Below are 19,614 nucleotides of genomic sequence, written 5' to 3'. Positions count from 1 at the left end.
CACCGTACAACATAATTGGTACTAATAACGAATCTTTTAAAGCAATATGCGTTTAATTAATATAGGTAAAACCATAAATAGGCTATAACAAAAGCTGGAAACTGACATGTGATCGCCTTCCAAGACCAACCAGTGTTTCGTTGATTCTCTATTCAAAGAGTGACGACTAGAAACTACATTAATGCCTGTACATCAGTACATCCGATAGTTCAGTATTGTTAAATACGAGATATAGTGATAAACAAACCAAGACAATTTACACACGTTTCCTCCACAAACCAATTTGTCAAAGCCTGTACCGACTCAATCTACAGATATAAACCCTCTAAATAACTAAACTATACGCGAAATTATGACGGAATCAACAACAGAGAACCCCTGCACCATACCAAAAGCCAATATCCATAGCGTAACAAACCGATTTCTAAACATACTCGCACACGCTCCCAAATTATTGCTACGACTCAAGTCCAGTATTGCAACGACTTAAAAATCATCTGCACTCAACGCATCCAAGTTGACGACTTCACCTTCCTTAAAAGGGGGCAATCCGAGATACGGACAGCCATCGCACCGGAACGCGTCACCAAGCGAGCAATTACCACAAGATCCCGTCTTGCCAGGCACTGTGAAGTCGATTTCCGCTGTGTCGTCAAGCGAGAGCGCGAAGACCTTACTCTGGTTCACGCTTCGCGACTCTTGTTCCTGAAGTTCGAGTTCTTTGAGACCGCACGTACAATCCTTGCACGCTTTCCTGCGTCGCTTGCCGGTTGGTTGACACGCGATTGGGATTTGGAGGGCGCTGGGGAGGTCTCCATCCAGTAGAGTATCTTCGTCGATTAAGTCGTCCTCGTCGACATCTTCGAATGACAGACCGTCATCAACCCCGATCGTCCAAGTCTCTGACCGCTTCGGCGACGACACAGACGACGCCGCAGAAGACGGCGTGCTAGACGCTGCCGACAGAGCGGGAGACGAAGCAGAGGATGTAGCATTCTTGCTGAAAAGGCCGATTGAGGAAGCCTGCTTGTCAGCAGGAGTCCTCCTCTTAAGGAGAACAACCTTCTGAACGTCGGGTCGGGTCCAAACCGTTTCTTCGCCTTCGCCTGCGACTAAAAATCCGTTCATAATGGCGTCCATGTTCTGCGACTGCGCGACGCCATCGATCTTGCCTGTTGGGACGACAGCCTCAGCTAACAGTGCAACAACTGTCGGTGGGAGGAGAGTGCCCGATGGAGCTACTCGTATCAGCGAGTAATGTGACTTTGGCAATGAGACGGCACCAGTCGATAGTCGGTCGAGCATTTGGTGAGCAACAGGGTGAGGGAGTGTGGCGGTGATCTGCGACACCCGAACTGGGTCGGACGAGAGTGACGGGTGAGTTAGTAGTAACGATGGCATTATATTCTCAGATTAATGATATCCAATACAAATATACTATGTTCGATATAACCGTGGTAAGAGTTGTTGAGGTGGGGACAAGGCGTAAAATATGAATGCCAAGGTAGAGAAAGTGAAAAAAGTGAGATGTTTGTAATCAGAGCACGCGCCACAGCAATGCTTGGGGTTAGGGTTCAATTCTGGCCGATGTCGGTGACGATGTTTGGTGCCCAGTTAACGATGAACGATAGAAGTTTTCATTCGGAATTGTATTAGTCATTATCTATAAAGTTCATTAAAAAAGATACAAATTTAACGAGTTAATAGTGATAAATTATTTATTAACATTAGGAATGAATTTAATGAGCTAGATTCATGACCACTATTTCTGTTACCTCTATTGGGAAGCCTCTCCAAGCTAGTATTACATTTCCATCTCGAGTCATAAAACGTCCCTGCGAATACAAATCCAACAAGCAAAAATTAAGCATTAGACGGGAAGAGACCAAGATATCCAAGCAAATCAAACCGATGCAAACGCCCCTGAATTTCAAAATACTATTTTGCATGTAATATTTTCTAATTATAAGCCAAATCACGCAGGAACAGGGGAGACCGCAGTTTTCTCGACGATATACCAGCTCTCGTCTTTCTCGTCCAGTTCGCCCTTCTTACTACTATTATGCATAATCACGCTCTTGGCATAGTCCAAATCGCGATATATAGTCTTGACAGCGACCCCAACGCCGTCTTCTTGCTGGATTTGCTTGCCGATGAGCCGTGCTTTTGAAATAATCCGCTCGTTATGTGTAGCCTCCCATAGCACCTTCGCAAAGTGTCTCACGGTTAGTTTCTTTAGATGAAGACCGGCACCGAGATCTTCGACTCTGTTCGCGTAGAAGAATTGGTCGCCGAAAAAGGGCTTAATAACGGTAGGAATGCCTGCACGCAAAGACGCGCCGGTAGTGCCAGCGCCGCCGTGATGAACTGCCGCGTCAAGCTGCGGGAACAACCAATCATGCGGAGCCGATTTAATTTGAAACACTGAGTCCGGCAACGGAATCTCGACCTTGTCCGCGTCGCTCGATCCCAAGCGATCGCTCCAGCCTTTAGACAAAATGCATCGGACATCAGCTTGTAAAACTGAATCCAAAACCGCCTGCGTAAGTTGCTTCGGATCCGCCACAACGATAGAGCCAAAGCCGATGTACACTAACTTCTTGTTATCACGACGCGCCGTGTGTATGAACTCCACGAGCTCGGCGTTTGGGAGAAAGTCCTTGTCGAGCTTACTCTCATTTAGGAACCAGTATCCGGTAACTTTAATCCAGTCGGAGTAATCCAGCGGCGGCGGCACTACCGTCGGCGAGAAGTTGTACAAAAACGGAACTTTCTGGGGCTGCATTTTATCCAAGTTCGTGCGTGGGAGTCGTAATCTGGTCGAGCGCCACTTATTCACTTGTCCCGAAATTCCTTTCCAAAAAACGTTTTCAAACATGACGTAGGTGATATAGTTATACGATCCTCCCATTTTCTGCTCTGGAACAGCGAATGCGTGTGGGTAGGCGCGAGTCCGTGTCCACGGCATTGTGAAAGCTCGGAAATATGGAATTTGCAGGGCTTCGGCGACGTGGATCCCCGCCATCGCGGACGGGGACTCGATCAAGACGTCGGTATCTTGGCAAGCTATCCACGATGTCTCTAACAGCTCGGTAATCCATCCTCTGAACTTTGACGCCGCTTCCTTGAGAAAACCGTATGTGAACATGCCGTGCTCGACGCTAAGCCGCATCAGCTCCGCAGGATCACCTGCCACTTGACGGAATTCGATGCCAAAACTCTCGATCCAGTCTTTGAATTCGGCATGTGTTGCGATCCGCACGGTATGTCCGTCCGCCATCAACCCTCGCGCGAGAGCAATGTACGGCTGCACGTCACCGCGCGATCCAATTGTCAAGCAAGTGAATCTCAATTTCTCGGCCGGCTTATACGTGAGTAAGGAGGACTGGGAAGAATCGAAAATCACTGGTGTGCTTTCAAAAATATCCTGTGAGCGGACCATCCGAGGCACGACGTGCACCGGTCGACGGGACTTGATCAACGCGCTTTCTTCTGGCCGCAGTCCTGGACTCGACGCCAAGTTCGGACTATTGCGGAAGTGGTCGAGTTGTCGCAGGAGTGTTACCGTGCAATCGTCTCTCATGTCGGACGACCTGAACTCAAAGAAAATTTCTTCATGGCCATGGACAACAACTACGAGGCCGGAGTATCCGAACCTGAACCCACGCTCCTTGTCCACGTTCTCAATGTCCTCGTGCGGCAGTACCATCTGTAAATTTGTCAGCACACAGCAACTAGTCACACGGAGCAAGCTCCTTACCTTAGTCTTTGTCCCCGGAAGTAAGCTGCGGAAACAGAGATGCACCTTTCCAAGATATATCTTTCCGTACAGCGGTATCACGCGATGCAAATAGCCATAAAAACTTGCGACCAGCTTCTCGTCATCGGGCAAGGCAAAATGCGCCCTAAACCGCTCCGAACTCTCTTTCTCGACGTCCGCGGCGATCTCCTCAGGATCACGCTCATGCTCCTCCGGCATCGTCCGGCCATCAAAGTGTTTTGACGAACCGACCCACATTTCTGTGACTTTCTCGACGTAACCAGAAGGTACGTTGGGTAGGAGACTTTGCACTTTGCGGCCACCTTTGCGAACCCAGTCCGACCATCCTTCGTGAGGACCACGAGTTTGATGTGCGAGGAATTGACTTTGTGATGGCGATGACACGCCGGAGCCCACTTCGACAAGTTCTTCAGAGGTATCAGTTGAAGTACCATCCGGTGATAAATGCGCGCGCGACGGTAAAGACGGAGCGGACGCCACTGCGGATGGTGAGCTAGGCGCGATGAAGTCCTTCACTTTGCCATGAAATTGTGTGATCGCCCGAAGCGGACTGGCTGCTCGAAGCAACGAGTTCTCTGCAACGCCGCTGAGACGACGTCCACGAGCTTTCCGTGGTGAATGCGGAGGTGTCGAATGACTGTCTGGCTTGTGTTCATAATCTTCGATGGGGAGTTCTGGTGTTTTTGTACGACGAATTCCTGTAGGAGTGACGGATCGCGAACTACGGTTGTTCGAACGGGAGCGAGAGCTCCCGCGCTTGGAGCTCGACATGTGAAGATCCAGCGAGGCCAGAAAGGGTGCGGAATGTCGCACCGGGGCGGGCTTAACGCGTGACTCTGTGGTGTCTCTGATAGCCTCGCGAGGAGAGAAAAGTACCGATTGGCTAATATCCTCATCCAGATCTGGCTCACTTGCTACTTCATCTCCCTCGGTAGGTGACGGCAAGTCAGAAAGTGTATTGAACTTGACTGCCTCCCGTAGGTCTTTAAATGCTTGACTACCATTGTTGAAAAACGAGAAGAAGTAGTCATCAATGGCGTAGGTATCTCCCTGGTCCACGTCGACCACCTTGATCTTAATCGTGTTTGCGCACTCGAGGACAGGACTCTCTTCGATATCAAGGATGTTTTCGGACGGCAGCACAATTTTGACTGAATCCCCATCGTTATGTGATCGGAAAATCGCGCGGCGTAAAGATTTGACCCACTCTTGCGCGCCGATGTAGGAGTCTGCTCTGAACTGGTATTTCTTGGTCTGAGTTGTGAGGACGAAAGCGACAGGATCAGTGCCGGCATGGGCGAGTGTGAGGTTGGGATCGGTCAATTCGACACTGATTGCGTACCGCAGGTCGATTGTGCCGACGGGGAAGTAGACATCGGAAGCTGAGTTGAAGTATGAGAAAACATTGTCCTTGATTACGCACCAGAACCGTGAGTACCGGCCAGTCGTGCGAGCTTTACGAGCAAGCGTGCCGGATCTGAAGGTGGTGTGCTATGAAAGTTCAACCACAAGTCACCTATCAATGTATACAAACTTGCACGTACTGTCTTGCGGGGAATATAAGCAAAGAAAGAGATATGTTTCTCAGTGATAAACATGTGGCCGGATAGGAGAATGCTCTTAAGCAGATAACACGGATATTCTAAGCACGTTAGTCTGTCTCTGGCAAAGATGAGCATGACGAAATGTTTGTACCAGCAATAACATCCTCTTTATTCAAAAATCCAAACACTTTCATGAGCTTGTCCGCCAGCAAACTCGACTTGCTGGCGTCCACAGAATCCTGCTCTCCAGCATCGTCATTAGCCGAGGCAGTATCCTCTGGTTTATCACCTGCGGGCCTGATCGTCGTCGTGGATGCAAGCGACCCGGCCGACTTGATCGGTTCGAGCGACGATGTGAAAACATACCGCGACTTTCTCAAGCTCTCACTATCCTCGTCATCCTCCATCGCGTGGTTGTTCAACAGAAACGACGATGCAAGCGGCATGGACTTGCCAGTTGCGGCCTCAGAGACGTTTTCATCACCGCTATTCTGATCATCGTCGAAATTTTCATCCTCATCAAGCTCTGGCGCTTCGATATCAGTATCGTCGTCGTCGCCGGCGACCAATCTGTTGAATTTCGCTCGCGAGGTCGCAGAGATGACGGCAAAGAACGACCGACCGAGCGCGTATGGCCGCGCAACATCGACGGACGCCGCGCGTTTCGGTGTGCGGGAAGTAGACCGCGAGCGGATTTGCGAGCGGCCCCTATGCGCGCCTACCTCTGTTTTGGCCAGGTCGGGTGTAGAAACGTCGTCTTCGCGATCAGGGGATGATTCGACTGGGGTAATGGGTGAGACGGCGCGGCCCCGCACAGCCCGAACCACTCTGGCTGGTGATGGGAGATGTGTCGAGTACGAGAGAAGTGAGCGTCTGCTTGGTGCCGCGTCCGAGGTGATGCTTGAAGACAGCAAGGGCGATGGTGACGATAGGTGCTGCTGTTTGCGCTGATCAGGAGCCGGGGACAATGGCGCCGACGGAGGCGAGCGGTGAGCACCGTCCATTGCGACAAATCTAGAGAGGGAATGCAGCAGAAATGCAGCCTTTTATTGCCTGTCAGTTGGAAGAGTAGCAAGATGGTGGTTGGCGATGACAATTACGAAGCGGCCCGTGACGCGTGGAACTTGTAATAGTTAGTATGGTAGACCAGGTGGACGCCGTTGTCGCCACGCCTCACCGGGGTGCCGGCAAACCTGCTTGCCGGTGGCCGGCATTTACTATATAATGTTATTTTGGTAGCTATATTACGTGCTTAGTGCAGTGAGAGAGGTAGATATATTTCAACCAGGATAGTGAAGCCGTTTAATCTTCGCTGGGCACCGGTCCCAACAGCGAACCCAGCAAGGTTAACTCAGTCGAAGTCGGGCCAATACCAAACGATTCCATCTCCGGCGACGTATATTATTGAAGACGGTATAAAATAGAGATAGGGTAAAAACTCTACAATCGTAATGGCTCAAGCAAGGTTGTCAAAAGTGGCCAGCCGAATGGTTAAAGTGACAGACGGTCAGAACCTGCACCTAGCTTGCAGCCTTGAGCCGCTATGCATTTAATACTACAAGGGCCAAATTATTTCTAAGTTGATGTTTGCAAGCGAAGAAAACTTAGCTACTAGCTATATTTCTGGTGTACAATTTTGACTTGTAGTGTATAGTTTCCCCTATCCAATATCATTGTGTCATAGTCCCGGTTGCCATACCACGGATCAATTTAAGCATATTCTCACGGTTATTAGCTCAGTTTCTTCAATTTACAGCAGCCGATTCGTTCCGATTGGTGTTATTTGTGTACACTCCAGGTCTATCACCTTGCGCCGATTCTATTCACAAATGGCCCGGTTGGAGGTTGCAAGAGTTCATCGGGTAAGGGTAACGTCTTACCACATCTAGCTAGTTCGCATGCCGTTAGACGCATACAACGAGGGCAATGGACACGAATGTGGTGGTCGGGAAGGTCATCATTAATTTTTTTTTGGATAATGGCTATATGGGGTATCATAACATATTTTATTGTGTATTTATATGGCTGAATGATGACTGCAGGCTTCGTGACATCGAAGAAAGTACTCAAAGACAGAATAGACATCAGGGCTAAGCTCGGGAGCGCATGACAAGAATGAGAGAATCGAAAGACGGAAGAATGTACGGCTCAACATATGTTTTGCGATAGTCATGTTTGCAGAATATGTAAATTCTCTCCATCCTCACATTGCATATGCGTCGCATAATTTCCATCTGCTCTCTGCCCGGTAGCATTTCTCGCACTCGGCACATATATTATACCGGTTGCGAGTTGATGGAGATGTCGCGCACAAAAAAGCATCCAGTAGGTTAGCCGAGTCATCATACACAAATGTGGTACGCACAAAAACCGCTATAGAGTTCTGCCAAAGATGGCAAAACACCACGACACAGCTACGCTATTAGTCATGCTTACATTTATCAAGTGGTTCGTACTTTTTCTTGACACTCGAAACCCGGTTAGGGTTACTGCGGGAGAGTGAGTGCCAAGGCCACATCTGGTCAGCAGTTTTAATAATAGCTAGATCAATCAGAGGTTGGTTGATGGCATTTAGAGCGATATAACTTATAGACAGTATTGATAGTAAATAACATAATAGCAGCTACAACTGAAAATAATAGCAGCTACAACAGACAAATCTACCGATTGATGTGCTCTCTTGCGACAAATGGATAAAATGGTGTGACAAACTCAATTGCAGCGAAGGCGAAGAATTGAGAACAGACGATGAAGATGCTCGACGACCCCTCATTGTGACTGTGACTGGATTGTGACTGTGACTGTGACTGTGACTATGAATATGTCTAGTCTGTACCACTCTGACGTGATCTGGTGCGACTTGTCTGATGTCAAGCCCCGCCATAATTATTGAATATGCGTAATTTCGATCCGGCGGGGGGGGGGGGGATAAAATCACTCAAAAGTTCTTATCAAAGGCCCAGCCTTCATAACTTCACACGCAATCTGGTTCGAAATGAGTAAATAAATACAGGCCTACGTGGCTTTCCATAAATGTTTATGTACTGAAAGGGGTGGTGCCGACGTGATGTGCAGTAATTCACTCATCATATCTCGTGGTGTGAGTGCTGCATCTTCCATGAATACCTTCAGAGTGTGATATCTACAGTGCATATTTTGTTTGTTGTCTATATTACTATAAAGCGATAATACTGTAATTGCAATTGTGGCTGCTTCGTGCATTTAATTGTGGTTATTTAAACGACGTGCTATCCAATCCCGTGTAGACAACAAGCCCGAGTCCTCTTTTGGGAGGTTAGTGGAGACAATGACGTCAGAGATGTTACGCCACATGCAGGGTCAGGGCAGGGTCAGGGAAAACCCGGGAAGTGCGGGGAGGCGGTGCAAGACAATGAATTAAGCTCTGTTGGGCGATGTCGTGTGATCGCTGTCGACATCTCCTCCTCGCCCGTAACTTTGTTATTTACTATCTATTGAGCTCATCCGCCCCCAAACTGACGACCCGATCTGGCCATTCCCATCCCCGGCGTCGGTCGCAGAAGCCCGTCGAAGAATCCCCCCCCCCCCTCCCTTTCAATCTTATATAAACCGCACTCTTGCCCTCCATCGCCACCATCACACATATACACAATCAACTAAGCTTGACTTCTATATTCTTTTACCAAGATATCAATTGCACATTACTCAATTGCATAATAGCAACAATGACCCGTACTACTCGCGCAAACTCGAACCCTCACGTCATCGCCGCAGCCATTGCAGAGTACGTCCCTCGTCTCTGGGGAAAGGCTTCCATGAACGGTGATCAACCACCGTACAAGGCAAAGAAGAACGGAGCCGGTAGAGGCAATTGGTATGTATCTACTCTTCTATGACTCATCGCGACTCTACTGACACATCTAAAGGGGTCGTGAGGGCGACGAACTAGCCGACGTGGAAGAGGACTACAACTTCAATCCGCAAATCCAACGTCGCCGATCCAATTCCAATGGCGGCAATGGCGTAATCAGACGCCCATCCTGGGACACCAAGTTCAACGAAGTCGAGGAAGAGGTGTTTGATGAAGAAGAGGAATGAATTGTATCCACCCTACCTTTGCATTGTCACCGGGTATTGAGGTAGTTGTACATACATGTGTGACGAATTTGTAGATATATATGTCCATTTATTGCGTGGGATATAATCACTGGTGTTCGGGGCTGGAGCTTACATTGTTATGATCTGGAAAGTTGGAATGGATGCGTTGGGGGTATAGGTCGGCGGTGCTTGGCTTGGGTCCTGGATATACTTTACTACTTGTTTACATGTTTGCTTATATATATATATTTGTCGTTCGATGTGCATATTATCATCACTACACACTGTTATTATTATTACTATTTAAGTAAGTGTCAATATATGGCTTGAACGCATATCATGAACCCAAATTGCATCTCTCCGCAGTCGACATTGCATCGTCCAACCCGGTGGTTCGCATTCCAACTGCAAGTAGAAAGACTTAATAAATGCAATTAGCCGTGACGTGTATGTGTGTTCGACGCCTTCTCCGCCCTCCGCCACTCTTGCCAGCCAGACACTAAACCTGGTCACGCTATCGACATCTTGGGATTGAATCCTGGCGTTCGTCGTGACCTGACTTGAACCTCCAGTTGACGCGATATAGCGCGGCGGTTGTGAGCTGCTTTAAGGGGGCATGGGATGTGGGGGCCGGAATTGGGGGAGGATATGCCTGCGTTTTGAGGCATCTGCAGATGGACGTTTTGGCCAATTCGTTCGATCGAAACGCATACAATACTATATCTCTAAGACTAATCACATTATGGCTTTTATTCGTCACAATTGATAATAATTTTGACAATATACTCCCCAGTCGCTCACAGCTGAAGGACATAATCCTGGAAGCTCCGCGCATCGCCATGCGGCTTAAACTCACCCCACCGCTACAGCGGAATGAACCCGTTGGGCTTAAGCAAATTATTTATTTGTTTGTACACAAAAGAGCTTGCATCAGCAATCGCAATGCGAAACATATGGTTTTCCTCTCGGACGACGACCCATCATTCCCACCGCCTCCGCTTTCGTGAACACCCATTCAAGACGATAGTCCCAGTGCGGTATGCAGCAACAGCAACAGCAACGGCGGTATTCTTCCCAGGCCAAGCAACCGAATCCCAAGGGATGCTGGCTCCGCTCCTGCACCACTTCCCCACCATCACCCGCGATGGCCTTGACGCGCTTTCCGAAGCATTGAACGATGACCCAGAACTGCCCACAATCATACGATTATTAACTACCAAAGGTGACGACGACGGTGATGATGATAAGCGACTCGTGCACAGAACCGCCATAGCCCAGCCCTGCATTTTGCTCTCCTCGATTATGACCTGGCGGATTCTACGCGACCAGTGTGCGGGATTAAACAGCGGCGACACTGTCTATTTTGGGCATTCGCTGGGCCAAATCACGGCGTTCGCTGCCGCCGGTGCGATACACCTCGTCGACGCTCTCAAGATCGTTCGCCAGCGTGGGCTTGCAATGGAGCAGGTCATTTCCGACACAGACATCTCCACCCCATCCAAGTACGGCATGCTGGCTGTCCCGATCAAGCAGCCCATTGCCGAATTCGCGGCAAGTATGCGTGACTGCGAACAAAAGCTGCGGTCAGACAGCACACTAGCTCCCGATCAAGTCATCGACCTCGCAAATTTGAACAGTCCGGGACAAGTAGTGCTAAGCGGGCACATCGCGGCTCTCAACAAGCTTGCCGCAGAAATGGGTCTGCGTCGCAGCACGAATCTTCCCGTTCGCATCCCGTTTCATTCCCGTCTTCTCAGAGGCGTCGAGAGCCGTCTTCGAGATGCAGTGAATACTGCGGCGGTGACGATGCCGCCGCAGCCGCCGCCTCCAGCAGCGCGGTTTTTGCGCAACTCCGACGCTCAGGAGCTCACGACCGCGGACGACATCAGGAAAAGCATTGTTTCCGGATGTTGGGAACCCGTCGATTGGGTGCGGTCCGTGCGACGTGTGGAGGACTGGGGTGTCAACCGCTGGATCGGAGTTGGTCCCGGAAGTGCTGTCACGACTGCACTTGTCAAGCGAAGCTTGATTACTTCCGTTGGGCACGATATCGTCACTTGTGATCCCATGAAGACCGGTACTGCCTGGGATACGATTGTCGCGGCGTTGTAAAAAAAATAATATACTACATACTATCAATTTTATTACATCCAAAACGAATATACAGAAAGAATAAATTCGACATCAATCGATGAGCCGCCGTCGACCTACTGCTTCGTCTCGACTTTTTTTCCCATTCGAAACCTCGACCTTGCGGGTCACTTCCGTCTTGCGATGCAGAAGTTGAGGTTGCCGCCTATGATGGGCCGCGCCGTGGGGAAAAACAAGATTCAGCCAACCCGCCGACGTGAAGTTCTTGCTCCCGTTGCCACCAATGCAACAATGCGATGGAACTTTTTGGGTACTGCATTAGGCATCGGGAAAACAATGCAAGTTCAATCCGAGAATGCAACGGGACATATGTTCCTTCATCTCGAACAAGAAAATAATACGACTCTCTCAACAAATAATATTAAAAATAGTGAGTGTTTTTCTTGTCGTGAGTTACTTTTGTGTGTACGATCCGTTGTCTGGCGTAGAGTGTTTTTCATTTAGTTTCATTTCTTTTCATTTCTTTTCATTTCCCTTTTTTAATGCAGATAGTAACCTTAGCTGAGTTAAACGCTGCAGTCTGTAAGTACCTACGGGGCTTACCGGAGTCCTGACAACTCCGAGGAAATTCGAGGAAATTTAGTCTAGTTCTAATCATTCGGATAGTGCGATAGAATATATTCTTGCGGACCTCTTAAATATTCCGTGGATATTCGCTTCTCGGCGACACAGTGAACCTTGAACCTATTCCTGATTAGGAAAATATCCGCCAATTTGGGACCTGGCGGATGTCGATGTCCCCATCCGCCATATCCGCAATCCGCCTACAGCCAAACAAAAGCGACGAAGGTCATTAGGCCAAATAAATTCTTGCCCTTAGGGATATGGAACAAAATGCTAAGCCTAAGCATTCGCGAGGCTGCTCGGATATACTCTGCTAGTCGTGCAACGCTCGCTCGCCGACAACGCGGTCAACGGTCGCAATGCAACATTGTAGCCAATTCGCGGAAACTCACTGATCTGAAAGAATCTACTATTATTAATATTATTCAGTATTTTCTCGACCTAGACCTCGATTTAGTGATCAGATCACTAACCCTGCGGTGAATTTCGTTATCCCGGGTACCAAAGAACGTCAAGGATAACTATAGGTGTCTCTATGTACGAATAACTAGTTAAGAATATTTGGTGATGTCCGGTTGCGAGTTCGCTTCAGGTCACTAATCGAAAGTGTAGATATGACTTGGTATGGAAGGCTGAATGTTTCCTCAATTTGTTTAGTGCCAAATGCTGAAAAGTACAGTCGGGGACGGAGGAGTTAGGTTAGGGTTGAACAGATACATTGTCAGCCGCATTTGGGACTTCTACTCTTCTAGATTGAATTGACCATTACAGTTATAATGAGTATTACGACCGTCCGATCTCCCTTCATTTCAGCACTATAACTCCCGCCATCGATGTCGTCAAGTGCCCATCGTATCGATTCTGAGCAGAAGACGTTAGTCGAGACTATGAAAGCTATCTTGCGTCTATCTGATAATTCAGTTACTGACCACAATCACATTCTGCGCTATGGGGCTTATCATACAAAGGTGATTCCGCTGGCTCTCGCGCTACTCGATTACGGTCACAATCCTGAATCACTCTCACGTAATCTCTGGATGCATCTATTGAATGATGTGGATAATATAGAGGAGCTCTCGCAGTTTTTGGCACCAGCCGGTGGATCGTTTCAATCTGTTTCGCGGTCATTTGCCAGAGTTGCGAATTTGCAAGGAGCTTCTCCAATAAGACCTCTAACTTGGCAAAGCGTTGCAATCCGGTTTCAGCAATCCGTGAAGCTAATGAAGGCGCTACTGGAGTGGACGTTGACATTTTTCCGAGACTTGTTGATTCCAATCATGGCCAAAGGACGGACTCCTACACCAGCCAGTGTCGTCAGTACAGCTTCTAGGAATCAAAAGGGCTTGAAAAAGAAGGTTTAAATCATTTTGCTGCTGATCGGGAATAATCCTCTGATGCTCGTTGATATAGTTAATTGAGCGCGATGGCTGGTTTTCCCCCGTGGGATACGTCATGGATTTTGATGCACCGGCGCATATTACACCACTTCCTGCAGGTGGGACTGCGGTTCTTGAAGCTGCTCATATCATCCCCTTCAGTGCTTCTAAAAATCTTGCTTTACGACGTAAGATTGCTATCTTTACTGGTCAAGATATGGAATCGTTATTAGCAGGCGACAACATAAATGATCCATCTAATGCACTATTACTAAGTCCAACAACTCATGAGTATTTTGGAAACTTTAGATTTAGCTTGGAATGTCGAAATAAGAAGTACTTCATCAGAAGATTGGTCGAAGCTCGCTTACTGCCTACCGAACTGTTGAATCATGCGGACGGTGACGAGATTCTTTTTGGCCACGAATGTCAAGAGATTGCCAAGCCCTCATCTCTCCTTTGCAATGTGCACTTGGCTGTTGGCCTTGTTTTGCGCAATAGTGGTGTAGCGGAAATGATAGGCAAAATTCTTCAGGATGAGGATGATTTTGATGATGGAAATGCGGACGGAGATCATTGGTTTCAAGTTAGTGCCTCATATCTTGACAGAAAGTTGAGGGCTTTGCAAGACTTTGACGGGTTAAATATGGACGAGACTGACGATACGATGGACGCCGATACTGATGGCAATCTTTCGGTTTCTGGTACTTATGCAATGAGAATAGGTGCCGGTAATAGTTATAGACAATGCATGGCTGCTTAACGCAATTGACAATAGACGCGCATAGCGCACGTTATAATGTTTTTAATGCCACTTATTATGCGCCGCCAACGGTTGAATCTGTCTTGTCCCCTTCCGTTATGCGTTGTGCGGTGGGTAAATTTAGCAGGGCTGGTACAACACCGGTTTAAGACGCGACATCAAATCCAGAACTGCACATTGCACGGAAAAGCTAGCTCTGTTAACAAACAAGCAGAAGACCAAATTGGTGCGATTAGTACTCTTGCTGGCGACTAGCCGGAGGAGCATATCTATAAAATACGGATGAATCCGGCTAGTTCTAGAGAATTATTTCCTGTAAAGGTCTTTCTACCCGGTCTCGACCTGGTCTCGAACAAGAAACGGATTACTATCGTACCTCTGTCAATGTTTCTCGGACGGCAGAATTACGGTATGGTTTATTGGTAAATCCAAGGCACCACATGCTCTGTGGAACACCAACATATTCACGATGGGAGGCCATTGGAAGTCAAACAAGTCCGCATGAGGAATTTGATCAATATGATGGAGTGGCTTTTGGCATTTTATAGTCATGTTGGATCTCGACTTGGCGCATCGTACTGGCCCTGAGGTTGCACCTTCACCTCCAAATATTGTTCTGTGGCTACCACCCAATTCTACCAGTAAATTCCAACATTCAGACCAAGGGATTATACAGAATCCGAAAGTCACCTACCTGAGTCGTCAGGAGTGATTGGCTCAACAGTGCTGTGTCCTTCATCTGAGCGAGATCTTTTAGCAATGCGGTCTTCCGGCGCTGCTCCATCGTCCCTGCAATCATTAAGGAGATGATAATCCATCCTTTGAGAGCGCTGAGGCCGCTTGCCGACATTCAATATCATTATCCATTTCTTCAAAAATTGAGGATATCGGTTAGTTTTGAAGATTAATGGCGAAAGGCTGTCAGTTTGTGTAGTGAAAACAATATGGGACGTATGAGTGGACGCCTAGAAGAAGTATAATGGCTGTTTAGATAGCCAACATGGCTCCTATCAGTGACGCGCGCGTTGGTCAGCCAACTTCACGCGTCACGGACGCGCCATCTTTAATAACTGTCTTTGCATCTGCGCTCAGCCAATTAAAGTTTAAATTTCTAATAATTACGAATCGAATACGAACACTGACAAAAGGCACCCTAACCCATCGCGAATAACGATTTGCTAAAGACGTCGAATACGAATAAGCAAAATCCCTAGCTAAGCTCCGTCCTAATGGTAGTAAACCATCAGTCAGTTAGTTAGTGGGATGCCAGAATCGGTTGCTCTTTTAGGCAACTGGCGCCCGGCGCACTAGAGATCAATGGCAAGGGCTAGGGCTCATTTGCACGCGGCGCACCCAGTGACGAATCTCCTTTTCTAGCGCTCCCTGGTCTACCTTATCATTTTAAACCGTGTGCGTAGTCTCGGTCCACAGGTAGATCCTTATTATCTCGCACTGAAATAGTTTATTTCATATTCAACTAACCAGTCTCTCATTTCATCTTCTCTAGACATGTTGTCATCCATCAGTTGTGCAAAAATGCTCGCGACCCCAAGTCCAACCCCGTCAGATGAAGGCTCCTGCAATCTGATCCGTGCGTATCATGTATCGCGTCCATCACGACATGAATTTACAAACTTCGACTCTCTTAAAGATTTTCTTGAAGAAAGGGCTGCTGCTCTTATTAATGACAATGGACCACAGTATCTCGCCATCTTGAACTTCACCGAAGATGATCTGCTGAAGTTGGAGAGTTCTGGTTTACGAAGAGAGCTACCGGGATTCAGGGTGCTTCTTGATGAAGAGAACAATACGACGATTGTTAAATTGATGCCTGGAGTCCCTCACGAGCGGCGATTTGGATGTTCGGAGAAATATTTCTTGAAGAACGAGTAAGACTGGGATTAACACGAGCCACACTTCACCCTACAGGTGCAGGAAGATATCATTTCTCAAATGAGCTCAGTAAGGAGCAGGATGCTTCCTACATACCTGCAACAAGACAAGGCCGAAATGACTTCCCATCTTTTATTGTGGAAGTTGGAGTATCTCAGTCATTGCTTCAACTCCGGCGGGATGCCCGTTTGTGGCTGGAGAAAACCAATGGAGGAACGAAAGTTGTTCTACTCATTTTTCTCAATATCGCAGCATCGACTCTGACAATTGAGCGATGGCAACATGCTACATCTCCTCCACCAAGAGAGACTCGCTCGGGGAGACAATTTGCGGCAGAGAAGGTGCAACTCGTGACATATCACAACAATACTCAACAAGTGACTGGCGATCCGCTAATTCTGCCAATCAATCTGCTCTTTGATGTCGTTCCATCACACGTACTTACTACGGAGATATCTTTTGGCCGTCCAGAGCTGTTGTCCTTTGGTGTTCATTTATTTGAGCTGATTGATAGACTGAGGGGGCGCACATGAAAGTGGGATTATTTGCCATAGAAATACAACCCAACTCCCTTGAGGAGATGGCGAAGATATATTGCCTCCTTAGCGGCACCACTTAACGCCAAATACTCTGCCTCAGCGGTAGAGAGTACAACAGACTTTTGTCTTTGTGATTGCTAGGTGACAGTACCAGAGTTGATCTTAAACACATATCCACTGGTGGATCGTTTAGTGTCATGATCCCCTGCCCAGTTGGCATCACAAAACCCTTGTAACAAGATCGAAGATGTTTCAAGAGAACGCCTATATACTAGGCCGAGATGTAAAGTGCTTTTCAAATAGCGGAAAATATGTTTCACCGCCGTCCAGTGTGCTGTACCAAGAGCGGTAGCAATGTCGGGTCGCGTGTTCAACGCCGCCTAAAGAAGACTACCGACAGCACTGCGGTACGGAACGTGGGCCACCATTTCAGCTCGCTCTTGTTCGTTCGTAGGACACATTTCTCTCGTCAGTAACAGTTTGTATTGGTAAATTATAAGCTCCATGATTCATTCTCCTTTAACTTTTCATTTAAGTAATATCACGTGATTCGTGTCCGATAATTCATTGTAATAATCGACCACTTTCTCAAGGGAGCCGCAGCAGAAACCAAAGTACTTTCGTTTGATTGCCATCTTAGTTGATTGTAGCTGACGGTTCCCTAGTGCTTGCCAAACATCTACTTGATGCTGGGATACCACGAGCGCTGGCATTAAGCTGAATTTGTGTAATATTTACTGGCCGAACACTCTCGAACTTAAGCCGCTTCAATTAACTATTTCAACTGATACAAATACAGTCTAATCTAATTGAATGCCTTTTCGTAATCAACAAGGGTAAACCGATACCTGACATCATTGTCACGGCATCTCTTCAAAGCCGTGCCGCAACCTTCCTCACCAACTGGAACGGTCTCAACCCACGGCTTAATCCTCTTCTCCGCCGCCAACTCCAACATATACAAAATCTCCTTTCGTGATGCGATGTGACTGAATCCGAAAACAGCGGCGTTGCCCAACATCTTAAAAGGATGAATCTGGAACCCATCGCCTTCAGGCAAACCGACGTTGATGAATTTGCCGTTGACGTCGAGAAGCGAGAGGTAATCATCAAGGTTGAAGTTCTTGCTCGAGTTAGCACAGTTGACAATCAAATCGAATGTCATGGCGTGCGGTGCGGCCCAGTCCTTCTCTTGAGTAGCGATATAACCGTCGGCGCCCAACTTCAAGGCATCTCCCTTCTTTGCGTTTGATCGCGAAATAGCCCAGACTTCTGCGCCGAGAGCCTTGCCGAAGAGAATGCCAAAGTGTCCAATTCCACCGATTCCAACAATGCCCACCTTTTTGCCTGGGGCAGCGCCGTTGCGGTATAGCGGCGAGAAAGCTGTAGCGCCAGCGCACAGCATCGGCGCGACCAATTTCGTTTCCAACGCATCCGGGATAGGAAAGACAAAGTACACATGCACGCGCACATGCGACGCATAGCCACCCTGGCTCACGAATCCGCCGGGAAAAGTGGCACCGTACGTATCTAACTGGTGCTTGCAGTAAATCTCGTTATCGTTCTTGCACTGCTGGCACTGCAAGCACGCGAACGCTTGCGCGCCGACGCCGACACGATCGCCGACCCTGAGACCGGTGGTAGCCTTGGAGCCGACGCGGACGACGTGGCCGACGATTTCATGTCCGACGACAAGGGGATACGGGCACGCGCCCCACCCACCAGTTACGGTGTGCACATCTGAACCGCAGACACCACAGGCGATGACTTTGATGTCGACATCGGTGTCCTCGAATGGACGGGGAGTATACTATAGAATAGTAAGTTTGCCTGTCAATCAGATCAAGCAGTGAGAAACGTACCTCAGTGCGCTTAGGCTGCGTCCAAGTCTCAGCGGACTGCACCGCAAATCCCTCAAAAGTATCCGGATATACCATTGTAATTGTGAGCTTTCAGTAGACTTATTAAAAGAAATCAAGAATTTGAGTGGGCAAAAGAACGAACAGAAAACTTTTGCAGGAAGGAAGTATGGGAATATACATGTATATATATATATATGTATTCAAGTTGTCCTACACTACTGACATCAGCGGCGTCGGCGAGGGTTTCAGAGTTGTGTTCGTGCGTGGCAATGTGCGGCGTTACTTTTATTTTGGTTATAACAGTACAGGAACTCACTTGCAAAATACGCATTGCAGTAACAAGTACCAAGTGGCCAGAATAGTCGAAATGAAAACGTTCGGGCTAGTGGCGGACGCCAATGGGCTAGGGTTTGCCACGCAAGGTACGAAGATTTCCTCAAACTCCAAGAAGATACGAGATTTCCTCAAACTCCCCCTCGCCCCACCCCTCTCTTTTTCTCGATCCGCTTGATTCAGACTTTATTAATTTAGCCGACATGTCCAAAATAATTGTAACCAATAATATGGCAAGCGAGGCGATTAAAAGAGCACAAGGAAATTTGAACACGTACAATTGCAGCGGAAATTGCCGTTTGTAGCCAAGAAACACATGAGATACTGTATAGCACTGTAGTCTACTCTTTAATAACATGCGTTATTCTTCTGGATGTCGCTCCCTTTACCGACTAGAAGGACGTAGACCGGCCGTACCCAATACTGAACAAACATTCAACAGTTTCAAGAAATATTTTCAACACTAATTCGAAAACTACCCGATGCAAATTACACACTATCTAAAGTCCCAAACTATAATGCGTAATCAATCCAAACACTCAGAAATGACATTAAACATAACGAGAAAACCTAGCTTTTGAACTCCAGCCCTTTAGATCATGACAATGCATAACATCATTCATTTTTCAACTCCCAAGTGCCCGTGTGCTCGCCGGCTGGAACTTCTGCGGTTTTGATCTCCGTGTCTGCAAGCGTTCCTGCTAGACCGGGCAATTTGCAGTTGGTAAGAA

The 19,614-nt window shown here is 47.8% G+C and overlaps 8 protein-coding genes across 8 annotated transcripts; 5 read left to right on the top strand and 3 right to left on the bottom strand.

The window, feature by feature from the left end:
- Positions 1–60: 60 nt before the first annotated feature.
- On the bottom strand, positions 61–1,497 carry V1513DRAFT_448286 (cytokine-induced anti-apoptosis inhibitor 1, Fe-S biogenesis-domain-containing protein). Its single transcript, XM_066898508.1, has one exon. The coding sequence runs from the start codon at positions 1,399–1,401 to the stop codon at positions 487–489; it is 915 nt and encodes a 304-aa protein (XP_066752434.1). The 5' UTR covers positions 1,402–1,497; the 3' UTR covers positions 61–486.
- Positions 1,498–1,975: 478 nt separating this feature from the next.
- V1513DRAFT_459500 (uncharacterized protein) lies at positions 1,976–5,732 on the bottom strand (the record flags this gene model as incomplete). The annotated part of the gene is made up of 4 exons (XM_066899769.1): positions 1,976–3,709; positions 3,761–5,272; positions 5,326–5,423; positions 5,477–5,732. 4 exons carry the CDS (start codon positions 5,730–5,732, stop codon positions 1,976–1,978), a joined length of 3,600 nt encoding a protein of 1,199 aa, XP_066752433.1.
- Positions 5,733–8,901: 3,169 nt separating this feature from the next.
- Positions 8,902–9,743, top strand: V1513DRAFT_448277 (uncharacterized protein). Its single transcript, XM_066898507.1, has 2 exons — positions 8,902–9,178; positions 9,231–9,743. Exons 1-2 carry the CDS (start codon positions 9,030–9,032, stop codon positions 9,400–9,402), a joined length of 321 nt encoding a protein of 106 aa, XP_066752432.1. The 5' UTR covers positions 8,902–9,029; the 3' UTR covers positions 9,403–9,743.
- A 601-nt stretch (positions 9,744–10,344) lies between these two features.
- Positions 10,345–11,514, top strand: V1513DRAFT_459499 (acyl transferase/acyl hydrolase/lysophospholipase; the record flags this gene model as incomplete). The annotated part of the gene is made up of 1 exon (XM_066899768.1): positions 10,345–11,514. One exon carries the CDS (start codon positions 10,345–10,347, stop codon positions 11,512–11,514), a length of 1,170 nt encoding a protein of 389 aa, XP_066752431.1.
- Positions 11,515–12,186: 672 nt separating this feature from the next.
- V1513DRAFT_448272 (uncharacterized protein) lies at positions 12,187–12,830 on the top strand. Its single transcript, XM_066898506.1, has one exon. It carries the CDS (start codon positions 12,388–12,390, stop codon positions 12,598–12,600), a length of 213 nt encoding a protein of 70 aa, XP_066752430.1. The 5' UTR covers positions 12,187–12,387; the 3' UTR covers positions 12,601–12,830.
- On the top strand, positions 12,805–14,584 carry V1513DRAFT_142957 (uncharacterized protein). The gene is made up of 2 exons (XM_066894219.1): positions 12,805–13,472; positions 13,528–14,584. Exons 1-2 carry the CDS (start codon positions 12,951–12,953, stop codon positions 14,254–14,256), a joined length of 1,251 nt encoding a protein of 416 aa, XP_066752429.1. The 5' UTR covers positions 12,805–12,950; the 3' UTR covers positions 14,257–14,584.
- Positions 14,585–15,792: 1,208 nt separating this feature from the next.
- On the top strand, positions 15,793–16,682 carry V1513DRAFT_459497 (uncharacterized protein; the record flags this gene model as incomplete). The annotated part of the gene is made up of 2 exons (XM_066899767.1): positions 15,793–16,012; positions 16,105–16,682. The coding sequence occupies 2 exons, from the start codon at positions 15,793–15,795 to the stop codon at positions 16,680–16,682; spliced, it is 798 nt and encodes a 265-aa protein (XP_066752428.1).
- Positions 16,683–17,493: 811 nt separating this feature from the next.
- Positions 17,494–18,625, bottom strand: V1513DRAFT_426318 (chaperonin 10-like protein; the record flags this gene model as incomplete). The annotated part of the gene is made up of 2 exons (XM_066896163.1): positions 17,494–18,498; positions 18,551–18,625. The coding sequence occupies 2 exons, from the start codon at positions 18,623–18,625 to the stop codon at positions 17,494–17,496; spliced, it is 1,080 nt and encodes a 359-aa protein (XP_066752427.1).
- Between the last annotated feature and the right edge of the window lie 989 nt (positions 18,626–19,614).

This window comes from Lipomyces chichibuensis (assembly GCF_038497645.1).
Source record: "Lipomyces chichibuensis strain CBS 12929 unplaced genomic scaffold V1513scaffold_26, whole genome shotgun sequence".
Lineage (NCBI taxonomy): Eukaryota > Fungi > Ascomycota > Lipomycetes > Lipomycetales > Lipomycetaceae > Lipomyces > Lipomyces chichibuensis.
Note: the sequence above shows the minus strand (reverse complement) of the source record. Positions and strands in the feature narration are given on the sequence as shown.

Bases quoted from the DNA above. Each gene is read 5' to 3' on its own strand.
- V1513DRAFT_142957 (XM_066894219.1), top strand. From the start codon at position 12,951: ATGTCGTCAAGTGCCCATCGTATCGATTCTGAGCAGAAGACGTTAGTC. The intron at 13,473-13,527 runs GTTTAAATCATT...TCGTTGATATAG, and splicing joins AAAAGGGCTTGAAAAAGAAG to TTAATTGAGCGCGATGGCTG.
- V1513DRAFT_448286 (XM_066898508.1), bottom strand. From the start codon at position 1,401: ATGCCATCGTTACTACTAACTCACCCGTCACTCTCGTCCGACCCAGTT.
- V1513DRAFT_448272 (XM_066898506.1), top strand. From the start codon at position 12,388: ATGCTAAGCCTAAGCATTCGCGAGGCTGCTCGGATATACTCTGCTAGT.
- V1513DRAFT_448277 (XM_066898507.1), top strand. From the start codon at position 9,030: ATGACCCGTACTACTCGCGCAAACTCGAACCCTCACGTCATCGCCGCA. The intron at 9,179-9,230 runs GTATGTATCTAC...ACACATCTAAAG, and splicing joins GGAGCCGGTAGAGGCAATTG to GGGTCGTGAGGGCGACGAAC.